Source organism: Podarcis melisellensis, assembly GCF_964234715.1.
Source record: "Podarcis melisellensis genome assembly, chromosome: 15".
In the NCBI taxonomy this organism is placed as follows: Eukaryota; Metazoa; Chordata; class Lepidosauria; order Squamata; family Lacertidae; genus Podarcis; species Podarcis melisellensis.
Genome location: NC_138532.1, coordinates 32,888,849 through 32,907,137, shown reverse-complemented (window position 1 = coordinate 32,907,137; position 18,289 = coordinate 32,888,849). Strand labels below are relative to the sequence as shown.

Below are 18,289 nucleotides of genomic sequence, written 5' to 3'. Positions count from 1 at the left end.
AGTTGCAGCGGCACCCAACGGGAAATGCCACCTGGCTGTCAGGAGCCATTGCCAACTGCTTCCACCAGCTGCCAAGGAAGTGCAGAGCGCCTGGTGCTGTCCCCCCAACTGTGACCCTCTTGCTGCGTGATGGTAAACTAGCAGCTCTTCCAGCAAGCAGAGGGCAGATGTCAAGCCCTCCTGCATGGCAAAGCTCTGTACTCTTTAGAAACCCCAAAGTCATTAGCTTGAAAGAGCTGATAGGAAAGATCCCAGAGAGGCTGAAGGAGGAGAAGGTGAGGGGCAGAAGATGCAGAGGAAGGCAAGGGAGCTGTGGGTGGAAAAGGAACTTAGTACAGGGATACCTGGGGTTACATACGCTTCAGGTTACATACGCTTCAGGTTACAGACTCCGCTAACCCAGAAATAGTGCTTCAGGTTAAGAACTTTGCTTCAGGATGAGAACAGAAATCGTGCTCTGGCGGCGCAGCAGCAGCAGGAGGCCCCATTAGTGAAAGTGGTGCTTCAGGTTAAGAACAGTTTCAGATTAAGAACAGACCTCTGGAACGAATTAAGTACTTAACCTGAGGTACCACTGTAGTTAATTTAGGGCGCCTTGACGCTGGAATACTTCCTCTAGGGAGACTTGGCTGGTAATGATTTGGATTTCTTTTTTGCACCAGAGGAAGACCTTTTCATTTCCCCAGGCCTTTTAGACTTACAGTTTTAGATGTTAGCATAGGTAAAGGTAAAGGACCCCTGGACGGTTAAGTCCAGTCTAAGGCGACTATGGGGCTGTGGTGCTCATCTTGCTTTCAGGCCGAGGGAGCTGGCGTTTGTCCGCAGACAGCTTTTCCAGGTCATGTGGCCAGCATGACTAAACCGCTTCTGGCACAACGGGACACTGTCACGGAAACCAGAGCGCACGGAAATGCCGTTTACCTTCCCATTGCTTGCCGTACCTATTTATCTACTTGCACTGGTGTGCTTTATTATTTACCTGACCATCGTATCAGCTCCTCTAAGGGGTGGGAGAGGAAGACAGCAGTATACATTCTCTAAGTAAAGATAATTAGCAGTATAGACAATTAGCAGGGTGGCCCAAAAGTAGGCATACTGCTTTAGAATCTACTTTCTTTGTCCTTGACTCAAGATCTCATCATTCACAATATCAGTAAAGAAAAACAATCCTTTTATTTATTAATTAAAAGTATTCCTACTTTTGGGCCACCCTGTATGCTGACCATCCAAAAACTATTAAGCCCTGAAAGACAACAGATGGAAGAACCTTTAAGGACAGGCCCAAGGAAAAGGGGGCAGGAAGCAAAGTAGCTAGATTTCTGAGTACTGTGCCTATAAGACAGGGCCATGCAGAAGTTAGGTTAGGACCAAAAGGAAATTCTCTGGGTCATTGGCGGCAGATTGGCAAGAGTTTAACAGCAGCAACAACACCCTCCTCTTACTTTTTTTCACCTCAAGTACATTGCTGAAATGAAGAAAGCTAAAAAGAAGCAGACTTCTGTGCAAAAGGACTGTGAACTCAGTTGAGTTCTGCTACTGTAAACCAACACCTAAGGTTCTAAATGTGTTCAGAGGCACTCTGCTCTCTAACTAGATGTCTTTTACGTCCGGCTCTGGTTGGTAGATCTTGGCGTTCTAGTAAAAACCAAGTAGATCCTACAAGGGAGAAGTCTGCCCACCTTTGCAATAAATCATTAGAAACAGCCACAGATCTTTGCTCCACCCAATCCCAATGCTTTGAGATGGGTAACAAAATCAACCTGTCCCCTTGCAGAATGGTATAAAATTTAATCTTGCAGACCCCTTATACCAGTCCCCAGAATTTATATTCCCATCTTAGAATTGCCAGGTTAGGTTTCAAGGCAGCCCAATTATTAATGGAAAACTGTAAGTAGAACCTAGTTCAATGTCCTCACACATGTAATTCATTTAACTCAAGTTGCACAAAACCCTCTCCAAAATGCTGCCTTCAAGTAGGAACTCTGCTTCAACATTTACTTCCTTCCTAAGGAGCCTTAGAGCAAATGCCAATTCAAATTATCCTCCAGATTGCACTTTTCACATGCAACGGGTTTTTTGTTTTTTTTTGTTTTTGTTTTAATCAGCTTCATTTGTTCCCCAAAGAGCATGGCGGTGAGAATAGGATGCCACAATTCACATTTTGCAGATGCAGAACCAGAGTTTCCCAAGGAAATGTTTTCTTTGGAAGAAGAGTGTCTCTTTATAATATTTGCGGCTTTAAAGTGCCATATAAGCAGCTACAGGCTTGCAGTCGATAATTTGACCTGTTACTTCAAATCAATTATGAGGTTTTTCATCTTTTGAGCTCCTGGCCATGTGCCCCTTTTTTTCTCTGCCCAGAGCTTCACCCAGCTTCCCTTCCCCTCTTGATTCTGCTGCCCCTTCCTGCTGTATCACTCCCTCTTCTAAGCCCCAACATACGTCCCTAATCTCCACATCTTCCTTGGCATACTGAAGGCAGGGAAACCTGTGGATTACAACTCCCATCATCCCTGACCACGCTGGCTGGGGCTGATGGAATTGGAGTCCAACAAGGTTCCAGGCTTTCTCATGTTCCTACATCTTTTTACCCTGCCCTTCCCCTTTCCAGGGTTTGAACAGCCCAGCCACTGGTAGCCAGTGGCTCTTTTGCCTACCACACCTCCCTGTGATGTTAGAAAGAAGTATCACTGCCAGAAGTTTCACCAAAATGGATTTGTGCATGTCACAATACACATTATCTCAGGATTTTCACTTTAGAAAAAACCCCACCTCTTACTGCATTCCATAACAGCCACAATTCCCTGAGCAGCATGAAGCCTGGAATGATGAATGGGACTCAAAAAGAAAGACAAATAAAACGAGAAATCTGAAAGTCCCCCAGGATTACCCTGGACTGTATCAGCAAATTAAGAGTTCCATTTTAGAATGGAGACGGGCAGACCCAAGGTGATACACACGCCATGAAGATGAGCACACTGAGTTCAGTTCTGCTTCCCTGCTTGTGTCTTCAAATCTTTATAAAGTTAGAACCAGTATATTGGAAAAGAAGATGCCTTGTGAATGAGCTGTACAAAAACTCTCTTATAAAGCAGCACCGTTCAAACTGACTAGCCAGTCACTTCTAGCACCCCTTTCTGTGGATCCACTCCAGGGAAGAGTCTGTACCGTGAAGTTGCCTTAAAACAGAATTCACAAGTGCACAGTCTCCTAATAAAACATGGTGGTTGACACTGGGGTGTCACAGGCAGCGGCGGAGCAAGCCAATTGGGCACCTGTGGCAGCGTGCGTGCCCTGAGCCCAGGGGCGGGGCCAGCCGCCCATGGGGCGGGCCGGGCCGGGCCAATAATAATAATAATAATAATAATAATAATAATAATTTATTATTTATACCCCACCAATCTGGCTGGGCCTCCCCAGCCACTCTGGGCAGCTTCCATAAAAGCCAAGGCAGGATGCTTCGTGGGGCCTCTGAGGAGTCTGCCTGCCTCCTTCCACTCAGCTGCCCTACAGCTGGGGGGAGGCAGTGGGCGGACCGTTTGGGGCAGCGCGGAGTCTGCAGGCACTCAAGCTACTGTGTCACTCCCAGGAGAGACGTGTGGCTCGGGTGCGCTGCAGGCCCTATGGTGAGTGCCGTCTGGCATTTTGTCACCCCCCCCCCCAGTGGTGACACCCAGGGTGGCCCGTGCCAACCGCATCCCCCTTCCTCTGCCCCTGGTCAGAGGCTACCAGAAGTGGCAGGGAAATACCACCCTAGTGACCATTAAGACAAACTACCCCTATACTTCACATAGAGGAGGGACAAAGACAGCCAATGGGAGAGAGAGTAGTTTGACAAAGGCTACCTATGAAGTTCATCGCAGAGGCAAAATCTGAACAAGAGACGTCTTGGCTTATCCATCACCCTCAACTGCTATGATCCTGTAGCGCTTAATGTGAATTATAGGACTATCTTTCTAATTTGAATTGTCATCTAGTACAAAACCAAGGAATTCCCCCACTCCACCCCAAGCAGAATGAACACAATCCACTGAACACCTCTGCTACCCAAAGGACAACACACATGGAGCTATTAATTCCAGAAACTCAGTAGATTACTTGGGACGAGGCATTCTCGATGGTGGCACCCAAGCTTTGAAACTCCCTTCTTAGAAAGGTTTGTCTCCCTCCTTTTTGACCTCTAGGCATCTCACTAAAAGTGGTGTGTGTGTGTGTGTTAAGCTATGTTTGTCATTTGTCTGATGCTGCTCAATTAGTTAGATTTTAGTTGCGGCACTGTGGGTTTTAAACATAATGCAATTCCTGAATCTTAAGGCAGGCTATGCACTTTAACAAGTAAAAACAAAACAAAAACCAAAGACAGAGTAACTGGGGGAAAATGAGGAATTAAACCTTTTAACTTTTTGAAGGGGGGGGGGGGACCAGGAAATGGAAGGTGCAATTCCAACACAGCAGAAGAGAATGGAACATAGGATGCTCCCCCACGCCCCATGTAGAAGCCAAAACACAACGCAACCAAGCAAAAGATTTTGTAAGAAAGCAGCTGATTACCTGAGCTTGCGCATCCCTGCTGAAGGGAATCTTGCAGTGATGACACAGAGTGAAGAACTGGAGAAAGAAAAGGAGGACTATCAGGAAGAGATAGGAGAGGAACATAGCCCACAACTTGCCAGCAAAATGAGGGTCATTAAATGGCCCAGGACTAACAGATAAAAGCAGCACAATATCAAACCAGCTCAATTCCCATTCCTTTATACCAGGAAAGTGGAACCTGCTGCTGAACTACAACTCCCATCATTCCTGATCACTGGCCATGCTTTCTGGGGCTGAAGCTGGACTCCAGGAACTTCTGGAGGGCCTGGAGTTAGACACCCCTACTTTAAACCTAGATCAGATGTGGAGAACCTGCAACTCTCCAGATGTTGTTGCACTCCCCTCGGCCCCAGCCAACATAACCAGCAGTCTGGGATGTTGAGATTTTGTAGTAAGCAGTATCTAGAGAGCCACAGGCTCCCCGTCTCTGATCCAGGGGATAGTTTGGAGGAGACTCTAGGGCAGGTACAGAGGATACCCACAGTTATCTGCTCTCTACATATGGTAGAGGAGCAAGAACCTGCCTATGGAGCAACACTCCCAAATACTGCATTTGCAAAGGGCACAACATATGTAAAATCCAATGCCTATAGGCCCAAATGGTGTGATTGATTCATTTCCCCACCCCTGACTGACTGAGGAATAGACTGTGTGATTTAGGTATGCACCCTATTAAAATGTGATACCCGTGCATGGATGCTCCAGGGTGCGCAAGGCAAACCTGGTTGATGGAACAAGAAGGGCTCTCTCGCTCACCCCTACCATGCATACAGAAGAGGCAAATAAGGTTGGTTCCACACAGTTAAGTGCCTCATAAGCAGCCAGTTTTACTTCTGCTTGTGTGGTTCAACATTTATATTACAAGAAGTGTCCAAATGCAGTTTTGACAATCACAAGAGGAAGTGGACAATTCTGTAAAATCTAGTAAGTGTGAAAAATCCAGAGATCAACTGGACAGTTATCAAGTAGCCCTTTGTCAACATTCTCCATGATTTCAGCTGTTCACCCAATATGCAAATGCCAGGAAGCACGGGACCTTCCCTTGTGATGGTCAACAGTCTCTGCATCATATTTAAGTTTCTTTCAGATAATTTAGAAATGCCCTCTCTAGCAGGCCTTTGCCAAGCCCTTTAAAGCCTCATCCTAATGAAATTGTGCCTTTCTTCCACACCCACTTGGTGCTTTCAGCCACAAATAAAAACTATCCAATTAAATCCTGCCCAAATGCACCAGTTTGATCTGCTATTTGTTAAACTCTCCCCCTTGAAAGGCATTTAATATTCTCTCTGCATAGAAGCAAGGCCTGAAAATTACCTTAATTAGTTTAGGTAATGAGTCTGCTTGGTGATGGGGTGGAATCTTAAAATGGAGGCGCTAGGTATTGGATTTATTTCATCCGCATTCTAGATCCATTTGAAATAGGATCCAAGACCCCTCCAGAGTTTGGACTGATCTGAAGTAGATGGTTTTATCTGCAAACTTCCCAAGGCTGGTGGGATGACTGAGAGAGCTCCTGGGAAGCACTGTGATAAGCCCCAGGAAGCTGCCTTAAGCCAGAGGACACTAGAGAACCACACAGCATGCAGTTTCCATGCTTCCATGTGTTGCTGCAAATATTCCTGACCCTATTAAAGCAGCTACTTCTAGCCCCCCACCCCCATTTTTGCAAGTCAAGGGTAGGGAAAGTGCAGGCTGTATGATAGCCCCATCAGACTCTTAGAGATGTCTGGGGTCAGGGGGTCAGATGGAGGATTAGTGGCTTTGCTGATTCAGAATGGATCCAAATTAAATTCAAATTGCTTTCCAACACTTGGCAAATGTCCTCCAAGTTAATCGGATTCATGTGGAATCGTTCTGAATAGGATGGTGGAGGATGGGTGGACCAACTCACTTCTAGTCCCCGATGCCCTTTAACTGTAAAAGGAAGGACTCTAAGCAAAGAAAGGAATAGCTCAAGCCTCCCACATAATTCCACAGTTAAGTGGACCACTTTGCAAGGCTAACTTGTGCCCTCCATCTTGAGGCAAGGATGCTGAAGGAAAGGGAGGCGGAAAAACAGGTGCAACTTGAGTTCCTGAAGCCCCAGCATTGAGAAACACCACCAAGGGATGCAGGTACCCTCCGTCCAGCACATTTACGGAGGCATACAGGTTGCAGGCATGAGTGCATTGAAAGAGAGTGCAGCTTCACCTTTTCCTGGAATTGCTCAATTCTTCCTTAGGGAAGCCCAACTTATGGGGTTTTTTTGGGTTTGGGTGGGAATGCCTCCTGCCTTAATCTTGTTTCTAAATGTAGGGCAACCACTCACCCACTGGGGAGCTTATCGGGCCCAAAGATAAGGGAAAGGTGGCAGCTGCAGTCCACTCCGTCATCTTATGCAATACTAGTAAGGGAGGGGGTGATTCTGCTGAAAGGGTGTTTGTGGCCATGGCCACAGTGTTGCACACACATCAGGCTGCATTTTTTTCCTACTGCAGGGCATTTCCCCCTTCAGACACTGCCCAGGAGCCAGAAAACACACCAAAACAGCAGCTGCCTTCTCAACACTGGCGAGTGGCAGCTCTGGAGGCACTCAGTTACCTATTCTCTGAAGGGTAGACAAAAACCACTGATGCTTTATGCACGTGTGTGTGTAAGAGAGAGAGAAAGATGTTTGAGTGGGAATAGGGTGTGTTTGCGACTTTGGTCCCAACCTGCACGTGCTCACCCCCACCCACCTTGAAATATTCTCTAGAAAGGAATGCAGCCCTCCAGCTGAAAAAGATTTAGCACTACAGTCTAAATGTGTATGGCATTAAAAAAACCACCAAAAGAGTCCAGCTGTCTACTTACCCTGGCCTTGGGGCTGCCCTTGGGATGGCAAGACTCCCTGCCCCAGTTCACCGTTTAGCCAGAGCTGCATGCGGATGAATGGCTCGCGGCCTTTCTGCGTCAACTTGCTCCATGGCTTTGGCCGGGACAGCATATCACTGACGCTGCCCTGGGAGAGGCCCAGCACCTGGAGGGAAGCAACCACAGAGGACACGGGATTAACAGTGCCCTGGATTGGAACTGGGAAGATCAGGGGGTGGCCTGCAGGCCACATACAGCTCTTATTCCTCAAGAGAGACACCTTTTAGAGGAGAGGTGGTGCCACACACTGCCTTCTTCAACCTGCTGGCAGGAAGAGTGCTGGGTGCCACAACAGATAGAAAGGTGTCATGGGCTTTGAAGACACTCAAAATCAGGACAAAAGGGAGAAACGTGCTAAGAGGAAGGCACGCTTGGCAAAATCCACACCATGATCAACTCCTGCCTGGAAACCAATGTCCCCACTGTGGAAGGATGTGTGGATCCAGAATTGGCTTCCACAGTCACTTACGGACTCATTGTTAAAACTGTGTTTATGGAAGACAATCTTACTCGGTTACGAGTGATCGCCAAAGAAGATGACCTGGGAGACTCACACAACACCCTTGTGCTGGAAGACACCGAGCAGTTTTCTGCCACTCAGCAAGCAGGGGATAGATGTTTGGCATCATTCTTCTACCATCTCCACTTCCACAATTCTGTGGCTCTTACTCCCAATAAGCCTCTTGTTGGAGAGTCTCCCTCTTTCTGGTTTGCCTTCAAACCCCAATTCTTTGAAAAACACAGGTTCTTACAAGAAGATGAATGAAATATGCAAATTAATAAATCAGATAAATTTGCCATTCTCTCCTTCTGCAGATAACGTCCCAGACGGTCATAAAGCCACCATCACAAGGCACACAAACCAACAAACTAGCTCTAGCTAAGCGCTTACCTTTTCCCCAAATATCCTTTGGCAGATGCCATTCTTCGCTAGCTTCTCTTTGACCTGACGGGTTAGCTCTATTGTATCCACTTCCTGGTACATATAAATCTCATACTGCTCGGGGGTCAATGGAGGAACGGAAGGTTTAGATGGCTTTGCTAAAGAGACAATGGGGGAGGAAGGGAGGGGGCTGTTCTGCGGCGTCTCGCTGCGGCTTGCCCCTGTCACACTCAGTTCAGAGCTCTGGGAATAGGGTGACTCCGCGTTGGGCCACTCTTTCCAGTAGTCCGAAGAGGAAGGCCCTTGAAGCTGCTGGTTACGGTCCGACCGAGATTGGCTGCTGGCCTTCTCCTTCCCGCTGGTGGTTTCCTCCACTTTGGGGTCATCTGGAGGGGCGGCATTTCTTCTGTCAGGCTGCACAGTGTTCCACCAGTGGTCCTTCCACACCCCGCTGCGCCCCAGTTCATTTTTAACGTGCCTCAGCACCCCTTGCGTTGAATCAGACATCCCGTGGAGGTCCAGGATGGGGGCCTCTTGGGCCTCCTTCTTCAGACCAGAAAGAGTCTGCAGGGAGGAGATGCTGGAATCCACAGACGACGAGTGCTTCTTCAAGGACATGGCCAGGGGGGAATAACTGGCGACCGAAGAAATGGCGGGCGTGGGGACAAGTTTTGGGGACAAGATGGAGATCTCAGCTTGGGACAGAGGGGTTGCTTTTAAGGCAGGTTCGAGGGCGGCCTGCTGTGCTTCCATCTCTCGCCGGGCTTGCTGCAGAATGGAGCGGATGGCATCGTCGGACCCACCAGTGCTCGAGGTGGAAGGTGGCTGAGCCGGCTCAGCTATGGGGATAAACAAAGAAGGCATGGTGAGATGTTGTGGCCCACGTAACTGATTTTGCCAACACATTGGAATGAAAGTCTTATTGCCCCAACCCCATGGTGCAAACCAGAGAGGCAGGCCCAGAGAAAAAGTCATTTACTGGTTAATCTCCAATGTTTGTCTCAGAAACAAATTTCTGAAATTTGCAAGCCAACCACTGAGGAAGTGCTTTACTAGAAACTGATGGAAATAGAGAAGAGAGATGGCTCTTTCCCAAAATTACTTGACTGGAACCCTGAGGTCTACCAGTAAGCATGAGATTTTCCTTAACTTTCTCATGCCTCTCAAAATACCAAGAATAACTGGTGAATGGTCAATAGTCCTTGACTTTTCAACACTCTGTTGTCTATGATTATATGAACATCTTACTTATCATTGTTTTAATCATTCCAGTTCTCTATATTAGAGAATAAAGAGCAACACATTCCTTGACTTTCAAACCGTTTGCTATTGCCATACAGCCATCAGACTTGCGCCTGGACACCAATTGTGATGTCACCGACATCACAAGCAATATCAAAAGAATAGAAGGACACGGTTCTCATTCTGAACTACTAGGCCGCTCATATAGTGCGGCACACACTTGAGGGGACCATGAAGACAGCAAAGCTGTGATAATTTTGACCAAGAAGACAGAGAACTCAGCAACCTGCCCCTGCAATGGAGTTGCAGTTTGCTTTTTCCTCTGCATCTCTCCTACCCACTGCACCCATGTCTTGGATATTTTCTGTCCTGCTTCACTTCATTGGCCTAGTTTGCATGTCACACCAAGCAAAATTACGGCTTCGCCACGAGTGTGGACTCGCAGAAAGGAGTTTGCTTCACTCCTCCCTAATTGTTCTACTGCTTTGTTGCACTGAGCCAAGCTGTGTTTGGCTTAAGCATCTTATCTGAACTTGGGCTCATGGTTTAGCTCTTCTAGACAAGCCACAAGCCATAAACCATGAGACAAACCTTGGTTACAGTTCATGGGAAGTCTAGAGAGAACTAAACCATGAGCCCGGGTTTGGATGACATTATGCCAAACCATGGCTTTAGATCAGTGCAACAGAATGACTGGGGAAGAGCAAAGCAGGCACCAACTCATCTCTGGGAGTCTGCACATTTGCGCTAAGTCCTAGTGTGATTTTTGAATGAAACCACTGTGTTCCTAGGCTTCTTCAAACACTCATCTCTGCATTCTGCTTTCCATGAGATGTTATAATCCCCCCCCTCTCTCTCACACACATTTTCTCTGTGACCAAACTGAATGTAAAATAAAATCCACTGGAGATTGTGAGAACATGAAAAATATATTTCATTATCATATTTTAATTAACTTTCTGTGCATAACTAAACCTGCATACACACCAGTTTAACTGTTGAAGTTTCCTGAAACTTCCAACATTCCACTTCATTCTGAGAGAGGGAGAAAAACTTCCCTATCCACTTTTTGCATGCCATTCAGTTTTAGACACTTCCATCAAGTCATCCCTTACTCACCTTTGCTCTAAACTAAAAAGTCCCTGACACTGCAATGTTTTTTCTTAACCCTTTAGTGGCACACAACAGGCTGGTTAAAGTTTTTTGCACACTCTTAAGTCTCTTGCCAATAGTTTCCAGGGCATCCTGAGGTTCAGCGTCACTCCAGCCGGAAGCTCCTACCTGTTTTCTGTACCTGCAGCTCCCTTTTTGCTTGCTCTAGGATGGATTTGATAGCTTCATCAGAGCCTGCCTCTGTGGCTCGGATTCTTGTGGTGATGTTACCTGGAAGAAAGGGGGAAATGATTAGCTGTTAATCAACTTTCTGGGGATCAGCATTTCCATTCAAAATCTGTTGTCAGCGAAGCACTTTGAGAGAACTAGAGGAACATAATAAATAAAACAAGGAGCTGAAGTCACATCTGGTATTCCTATGCATATGCAAAATGCAGTATTTTCTTTGCAGGTTCAAACTGCTGCCCTCCACCCCCAGTTGAGAATTTTACAATTCTGCTTTTTAATATTGTCTTCGCTCTTCCCTTGGATCCTATATTTCCCTGCGCAATCTGGATTTTTTAAAAATGGTACAATGTAATGTATGGATGTGTTGTGAGCTGCTTTAGGGACTCTGGTCAAGAGGTAGGGTGCACATCTAAGAAATATACTGATCCGTACTATCTAGCCAAGCACTGTCTCCTACATAAGGGAGAGGCTCTGGTGGGGAAAAGGATTCCCTATTGCCTCCCACCTGAGATCCTCTTAACTTATGGTGCCAAGGAATGAATCTGAAACTTTCTGCATGTGAAGCATGTGTTTCACCATTGTGCTTCGCCCTCTCAAACTCCTCTGAATCTCGAGATAATTTGGCAAAGTTTTCTAGCACTGTAATCTTGCAACAAGGATTTATAACAATATTTCTGTGACCTATTTAAAAACATGTGGTTCTTTTCAACCCACCAGCAATGCAAAGAGTTATTAAAAAGCACAAATTGGCATGTTCTTTCTCACATTTCTTGAAAAAAAAAGAGAAAAATCTGCTAGATTTCAAAAGCAAAATATTATTCTGAATATAGCACAGTATTGCAGGCTGGAATAGGAAACGGACATAAGGAGGGGGAGGGAACACTTGAAATATCTTGGTCACTCTCCAAGTTGGCATTATGACAAAATATCATTCTAATTTTTCCTTAAGCATGAATTCTCTCTTTTTAGAAAACTAGAGGCAGAAAAATCCTAAAATTTTGAAAGCTGTTTTGTGCCATCACCCTTGATTTAAAAATGTACCATGGTATTCCTTTTCGGTGATACAGGAACATGCTTCCTGCACTTAAGCTGTACGTGGATATGAGGAGGGTGCCTAAGGCAGAATAGGCTCCTGTTCCTTATGTCTCCAGGGCAGTAGGGACTGTTACGAGAGTCTGGGTGGTAAGTGGCAGCAACTTATGTTACCCCAAGGTATTTTGGCATCCATGGTGGAAAAATCCAACTGGCACTCATCTCCCCCCCCCCCAATGATACAGAGAACCATAAACAATAAAGTTCTCCCACAAAAGCCTTATTAAAATGAATGGGAGCTGCAAGTGAATCCCATCAGGGCCAGGTCTGTGGGGTCTTTTTTTCCTGCTGCTCTTGACGGCACCCATCAGTTGCCCATCTCTTGCCTCATGGAAGAGACGCCTCTGCTTGCACCCCAGTAGTTGATTCACACCAATTCAGTTTTTATTCTCTGTTTTGCTACAATCTATTTTCTATTTTGTACACCAGTCTTACATACTCATAGGTAAGCAGTGCGAAAGTAATAATGTGAGCAGAAATGGGAAGAGTTCCCCTAGCCTAGGAGGACTCTATGAATGGGGTCTTCTCAGGGTCACAGAATTTACGATCAGGAACAAATACGTGGCATGGCTTGCAGTGGGGAGTGGTTCAATAGGGTAAGTGCGGCACTGCCCCACCAGGCTCAGCCTGTCCTTAGCTAGCCCCTCACTATCTCCTGACTTACGACCAGTCCAAGGGGTGACCCTGCCTGTCAGCTTCCTCCTGGGTTGCCCCTTGTAGAATTCAGCAGGGAGGAGGTAGATGGGGACAAAACTAGAATTACAGTGGTACCTCGGGTTACAAACGCTTCAGGTTACGTGCTTTCAGGTTGCGGATTGCGGGAAACCTGGAAGTACTGGAAAGGGTTACTTCCGGGTTTCACCACTTGTGCATGCGCAGAAGTGCTAAATCGCGTTTTGCACAGTGCTGCAGGTTACGAATGCAGTGGGTTGCGGATGTGCCTCTGTCACAGATTACATCCGAAACCTGAGGTTCCACTGTCAGCCTGTCATTGGCTCTGGCGGCACCTACTGGTGGGCTCCCTGCCTTCTGCCCTCTCAGTCCCAATGAGAGTACTACACATGTTCTCTGCTTTGTGAAATACACAGAAGCCCTATTCAAGGACTCAGAATCACCAAATAATCCTTTGTATTTTATAATGATGTTTTTAAATGCTGTAAGCCGCCTTGAATAGGAGGAAGGTGGTATATAAACATATGAAATAAATCAACAACATATAAACTTTAGAGTGTAAGCCTGTGGAGAAAAATCAACTTTTTTGCCCATTATTTTTATTGATTTTCCATTTTTTTAAAAATTGTCACCAAATTCAATAAAAATTTAAAAGCTGACTTCCCACCCTCCCAAGAGAAAAATCAACAAACATAAAATGTCTAGATGCCTCAGATTACTATTACTGAGGTGTGTGTGTGTGTGGGTGTGTGTGTGTATTTTATTTACCGTTCAAAGGGCAACATATACTTCATCTCAATAATCCTTAGATGTACTACCCTCTAAAGCAGGCCACAGCAGTATTATTCTCCTAATAAATGTTATTTTTCTACTCCACTTTTTCTGTAAAATACATCTGAAGTGGCTTGTAAAAATAACTTCCAAAGGAGTCATCTTTTGCAACACAAACAGCAAAGAGCCTAGGCCAACAAATTTATTATGGAATAAACTTTCACAGGCTTCACCAGATCCATGACACGCCACAAAGTCCACAAAAGCTTGTGCTGTAATAAATTCATTAGCCTCTTGGCTGTGAGTCCTGCAGGACCAATTCCCTGCCTTGCAAGCCTTTCCCACATGGCCTGGGAGGGCAGGACCCTGACTGACTCCAGCTACAAAAGTTGAATTGCTGAACAGATTTTAGGGGGTTAGGGTTCTGTTTGGGATTTTGGGGGGTGGGGTAGTTGCTGTATCTATATTTTAGATCGTGTTGTGATTTAGGCAAAAATTGTTCAGTTTGGTTGTGTATTTTAAATGTTTTATTTATTGTTTACGACTACTTTTGTTATGTTGTAGTTACGTATTCTTTTCATCTCGTAAGCTGCCTTGAGCATGGCTTAAAATGTGGAAAGGTGGCACACAAATAAAAATAAGTATGTTCATATGTAAGATGCCACAAGACTCTTTGTTGTTTCCATTAAAACAAGGCATTCAGAGGTAAAGTGGAAAACTAATGCCAGAAAAGTTAGAACAGTGAGAATACAAAAGCGGTACATATAGCAGCATGAAAAGTACCATGCTGTTTAAAGTGAAAGCTTAAAAGCAGATGATCATTAAAACATTAAAAAGGTTTAATTTCTCATCTGCAAACAGAAAGGTAAGGGGCACACCAAATCTCTCCAGGGAGGGCAGCCTACAGTCATGGTGCCACTGTTAAAAAGGCAATGCCTCTTTATATCCTCTATTTAGCTATTGTATATCAATTCCTTTTTAGCCCTTCCAAGGCAACTGATAAAATTAAGCCATAATAGAACAGGTCAAATACAAAATCCACAACAACTTCAGCCTATCACATTTGCTCATCTACATTACAGCAAAGACGGGGCAGAGAGTAGGTCCTCTGCAGCTGATCTTAATACTCAGGGTCCTATGGGAGAAGGTGTTTTCGACAGGGGAGGCTGAGAGATACAAAGGCCCTTATTTCAGAGAGCTTTGGGTGAGAGAAAGTGGGTAGGGGGCACACTGGAAAAAACCCAAGACCAGGAGGCAGCCCATCAAAGTTAGTATCCTTTGAATTGCCTTTTGACCAACAAGGCTGGCTTTTATTTGGTTCCAGCTCTAGCTACCACTCTCTAAAACAGGCTTTACACCTCAATCTTATACAGGCTTGCTCAGAAGTAAGCACCATTGGACTCATGATGTGAGTGTGCTTACGACAGAAGTTTCAATTCAATTTCTTTAAAAACAAACATCCAGAAAAGAAATGCATTAATCTAGCAGTGTTCGGCATTTGATACTGCTTTTGAAGTCACCTTTAGCATTGGAATTATTATTATTATTATTATTATTATTAAAAAATAAATAAAAACAACTTGCTTAAGGCAACACGAGGGAGTTTGCAGCTGAGATGTGATTCGAATTCAGAACTTCCTGGGCCCAAGCTTACCCCCACACCAATCTTCCATATTAACCTTTTGCTAGTTCTTGACTTGGTGGAGAACGCTTGAAACCCAAATGGGGTTTCAAGCAAGGAAGTGGGTATGGCTCAGAGCTGCATGGTGCCGTTTCTGTGTCTTACTAAAGCGGCTTGCAGTGTCCCATGCCCAATATTTTTGGCAGCACCTGAGCACTGCATTTCCTATCGACTCAGCTTGCAGCAGAAAACAAGGCTTCACAACCTCTGAATCCCTCCATAGGTGGTACAGGAATCCCTTGTCCTCTACCAAACTCTCATTTTTTCCAGCTTTGTGACACACTCTGCAGATCTACGCATTTGACGACAGCATGCAGCACCCTTGTCATCTGTTCAAGACCAGAGCAGAAGGGAACATGGCTTGGATCACACGTTTCCTAGAGGGATCAGTTTACACACACACACATACCTTTCACACCAGTATTGCTTATGATTGACAACTGGGCGTCCAGTAACCCCAAAGTAATCAATTGCTTTAGTGGCTATAAAAGCCAGAGTGGTATTAAATCAGGGTTTAAATCCCTGCTCAGCCATGAAATTCATTGGGCAACCTTGGCCCACTCACTCACTCCCAGCCTTGTGGGATAAAATGGCATTCCCATGGCTGCCAACCTTGGAGAAAGGACAAGATACCAATACCAATAAGATCAACATAAATGATAATAAGGTTTAGCTCTGTTGTGAGGTAGGAGTTCTATTTGAAGGAGACGAGTTAGTACAGCAGTAGAATTAGAGGGAAGCGGGGGAGAAGCAAGTGCTCTTGATGCTAACCCATGGTTTGTTTTATACTTACTGCCCCAATGCAGATGAAACACTGGCTACCTGAAAAGCATGGTTCACAAATCAGGAGTCAACCTCAGGAATGCACATTTCTCTCTCTCACTCTCTCCCCCCCACCTTAATTTAGGTTAGGAATTCCTTTCTTCCATGTTAACATGATACCATGTTTCATGTACACTGATACGATGCTAACCAGGTTTGTCCCTATAATGAGGACTTGCAGATCCATTCCATCAAGATCTGATTGTGAGTGTATTTATTATAATTAAGCTCCGTCATGGTTTGGTCCACATGCAACACAAAATCATGTTAATGCTGGAAAAGGAAGTGGGGAGCACTGTTCCAGAGAGAGGAAGGAGCATTTTGAAGGCTGGCCCTGAATCTGCAAACCATGGTTTCCAGGGAGCCAGTGTTGTGTCTGCATGGGTCCACCGTCTGTTTTTCTTTCAGATTCCAGGCCAGAATCAAACTGCACCCTTTGCATTTTGAGCAACAACAACAAAGACGAGACACAGCTAAGCACACTTCACTTCCCAGAGATTGACCGCGAAGAGAAACACCTGCCTGTGACGTACCTTCCGACCCATTTCTTCGTTTCGGTACTTCCTGAAATAGCCTGTTCAGGTTCTGGCCTGGATTCTCTGTTGAAAAACAAGTTGGGTAAGAACAAAACAATCAGGGGAGGGTGGTTCCGACAATCGTGGCTGTGAGATGCAACAAGAACTGCCTTGTGCTAACCAGGGGCTCGGGAGGAAAGAGATGGGGAGTGGGAGCAGAAGTGAAATCAAGCAGTTCAAACAAAAAACAAAAACCCCAGGTCTGTTCAGAGCAGCTGGCTACTTTGGAAAGGAAGCAAGGCAGGCTGGTTGGTTAATGAAGATTACCGCTACACTCAGAAAGGAGATTAGAAAGATATAAATAAACATCTAAAAAGGTACAAAAAGATGAAGACGGGTCAGTAATCCTTGGAAGAGCCCAAAGGAGTAGAACACAGTACGAGGTGCCACACCACTCCCTGGCAACAAAGGCAAGCTCTGAGTGATCTTTTGCAACTTGCTGTCATTCCGCTCTCCTTTTCTCAAAAACCTCTGTCAAATGAAATCACGCCAATCAGAAATGAATGCAGCTTCATTTTAGGAAGGGGGGGGGAAGCTCATTTTGCAATACTGTACTGTTGTGTAGCAGCACCAGTGAGGTCCTCTGCCCAAAATACTCTTGAGGGGTGGGTGGGTTTTCAGATTGGCACATGATGCTAAGTAGGGGGAAACCAGATGCACTATAAGCAACAAATGAAATACAGGCGCTGGCAGAGGAGTGGAAGAACATCCTCATCTTTATCCTGGGTTTACAGCTAGTCATTCCCAGCAGCCAGCTTTTTGATACTCTTTATTTTCTCTAAAAATGAAAAATTTTCAAAAACACAATTGGGATTGGCCATGATGTGCCATGAGAGGGAGCTCAGAAGGAGGAAACCTGACTTCTCACTTTAGCCACTGGAATTCCAAACTTTAACAGGCATCCCCAACCTTCGCCCCTCCAGATGTTTTGGACTACAATTCCCATCATCCCTGACCACTGGTCCTGTTAGCTAGGGATCATGGGAGTTGTAGGCCAAAACATCTGGAGGGCCACAGGTTGGGGGTGCCTGCTTTAAAATATCCATTGAGTTCCCTTCTTCTCCTTCCATGGTTCATATTACATACCATACTTTCCTGCATATTTTACTATAACCATTCAAGTCAATTTTCCACTTTCACATCAATCAAATATTGCTTACTCTGATGAATTTATCTTAATGCTGCCAGTGTTTTCAGCTGTGTACAATTATTTTCTATATATTCAATAAATATTTTCCACACTTCTTTAAATATATGCTTTTCTTGCTCTCTTAATCTGTGTGCCATACCTGCAAGTTCTGCATATTCTAACATCTTAAGTTGCCAGTCCTCTTTACAAGGGACCTCACTCACTTTCCGTTTTGGGGCCAACAGAATGCGGGCCGCTGTGGTTGCATATATAAGTAAACTTGTCTGGCACCTGGGAATTTCTGTCTGGGTTATTCCCAACACAAAGGACTCTGGTTTAAGTCTGATTTTCAAGGACAAGACACAAGGAAGGCCCTTACCCATGTAAACTTTCTGCACATGAACCTTCACATGAACTGGCCCATTTACATGTTTTACGCAAGATAAGGCTAACAACGGCTAATAGTCATGATGGCAATGTCCCCTTCCAGGAACAGAGGGAGCTTGCCTTAGAATACCAATCCACAGAGTAGCGGAAGAGGCTGATTGCCCTGCTCTCCTGCCTAGGGGCTTCCAACAGACATCTGGCCATGATAG

General features: G+C 45.3%; 1 protein-coding gene across 8 annotated transcripts in view; it reads right to left on the bottom strand.

Annotated features, from left to right (window-relative positions):
- CUX1 (cut like homeobox 1) overlaps positions 1–18,289 on the bottom strand; it is a 266,716-nt gene that overhangs the window by 69,883 nt on the left and 178,544 nt on the right. For 4 of the 8 annotated variants that reach the window (XM_081890139.1, XM_081890140.1, XM_081890135.1 and 1 more), the window contains exons 16-20: positions 16,523–16,588; positions 10,892–10,993; positions 8,378–9,207; positions 7,426–7,591; positions 4,552–4,608 (exon numbers count right to left, since the gene is read on the bottom strand). The exons of 1 other annotated variant lie outside the window; for it this stretch is intronic. In XM_081890139.1, coding sequence (XP_081746265.1) covers positions 4,552–4,608; positions 7,426–7,591; positions 8,378–9,207; positions 10,892–10,993; positions 16,523–16,588 — 1,221 coding nt within the window. The remainder of the gene's footprint in view (positions 1–4,551; positions 4,609–7,425; positions 7,592–8,377; positions 9,208–10,891; positions 10,994–16,522; positions 16,589–18,289) is intronic. 3 more of the 8 variants (XM_081890138.1, XM_081890142.1, XM_081890136.1) reach the window with 2 other exon arrangements.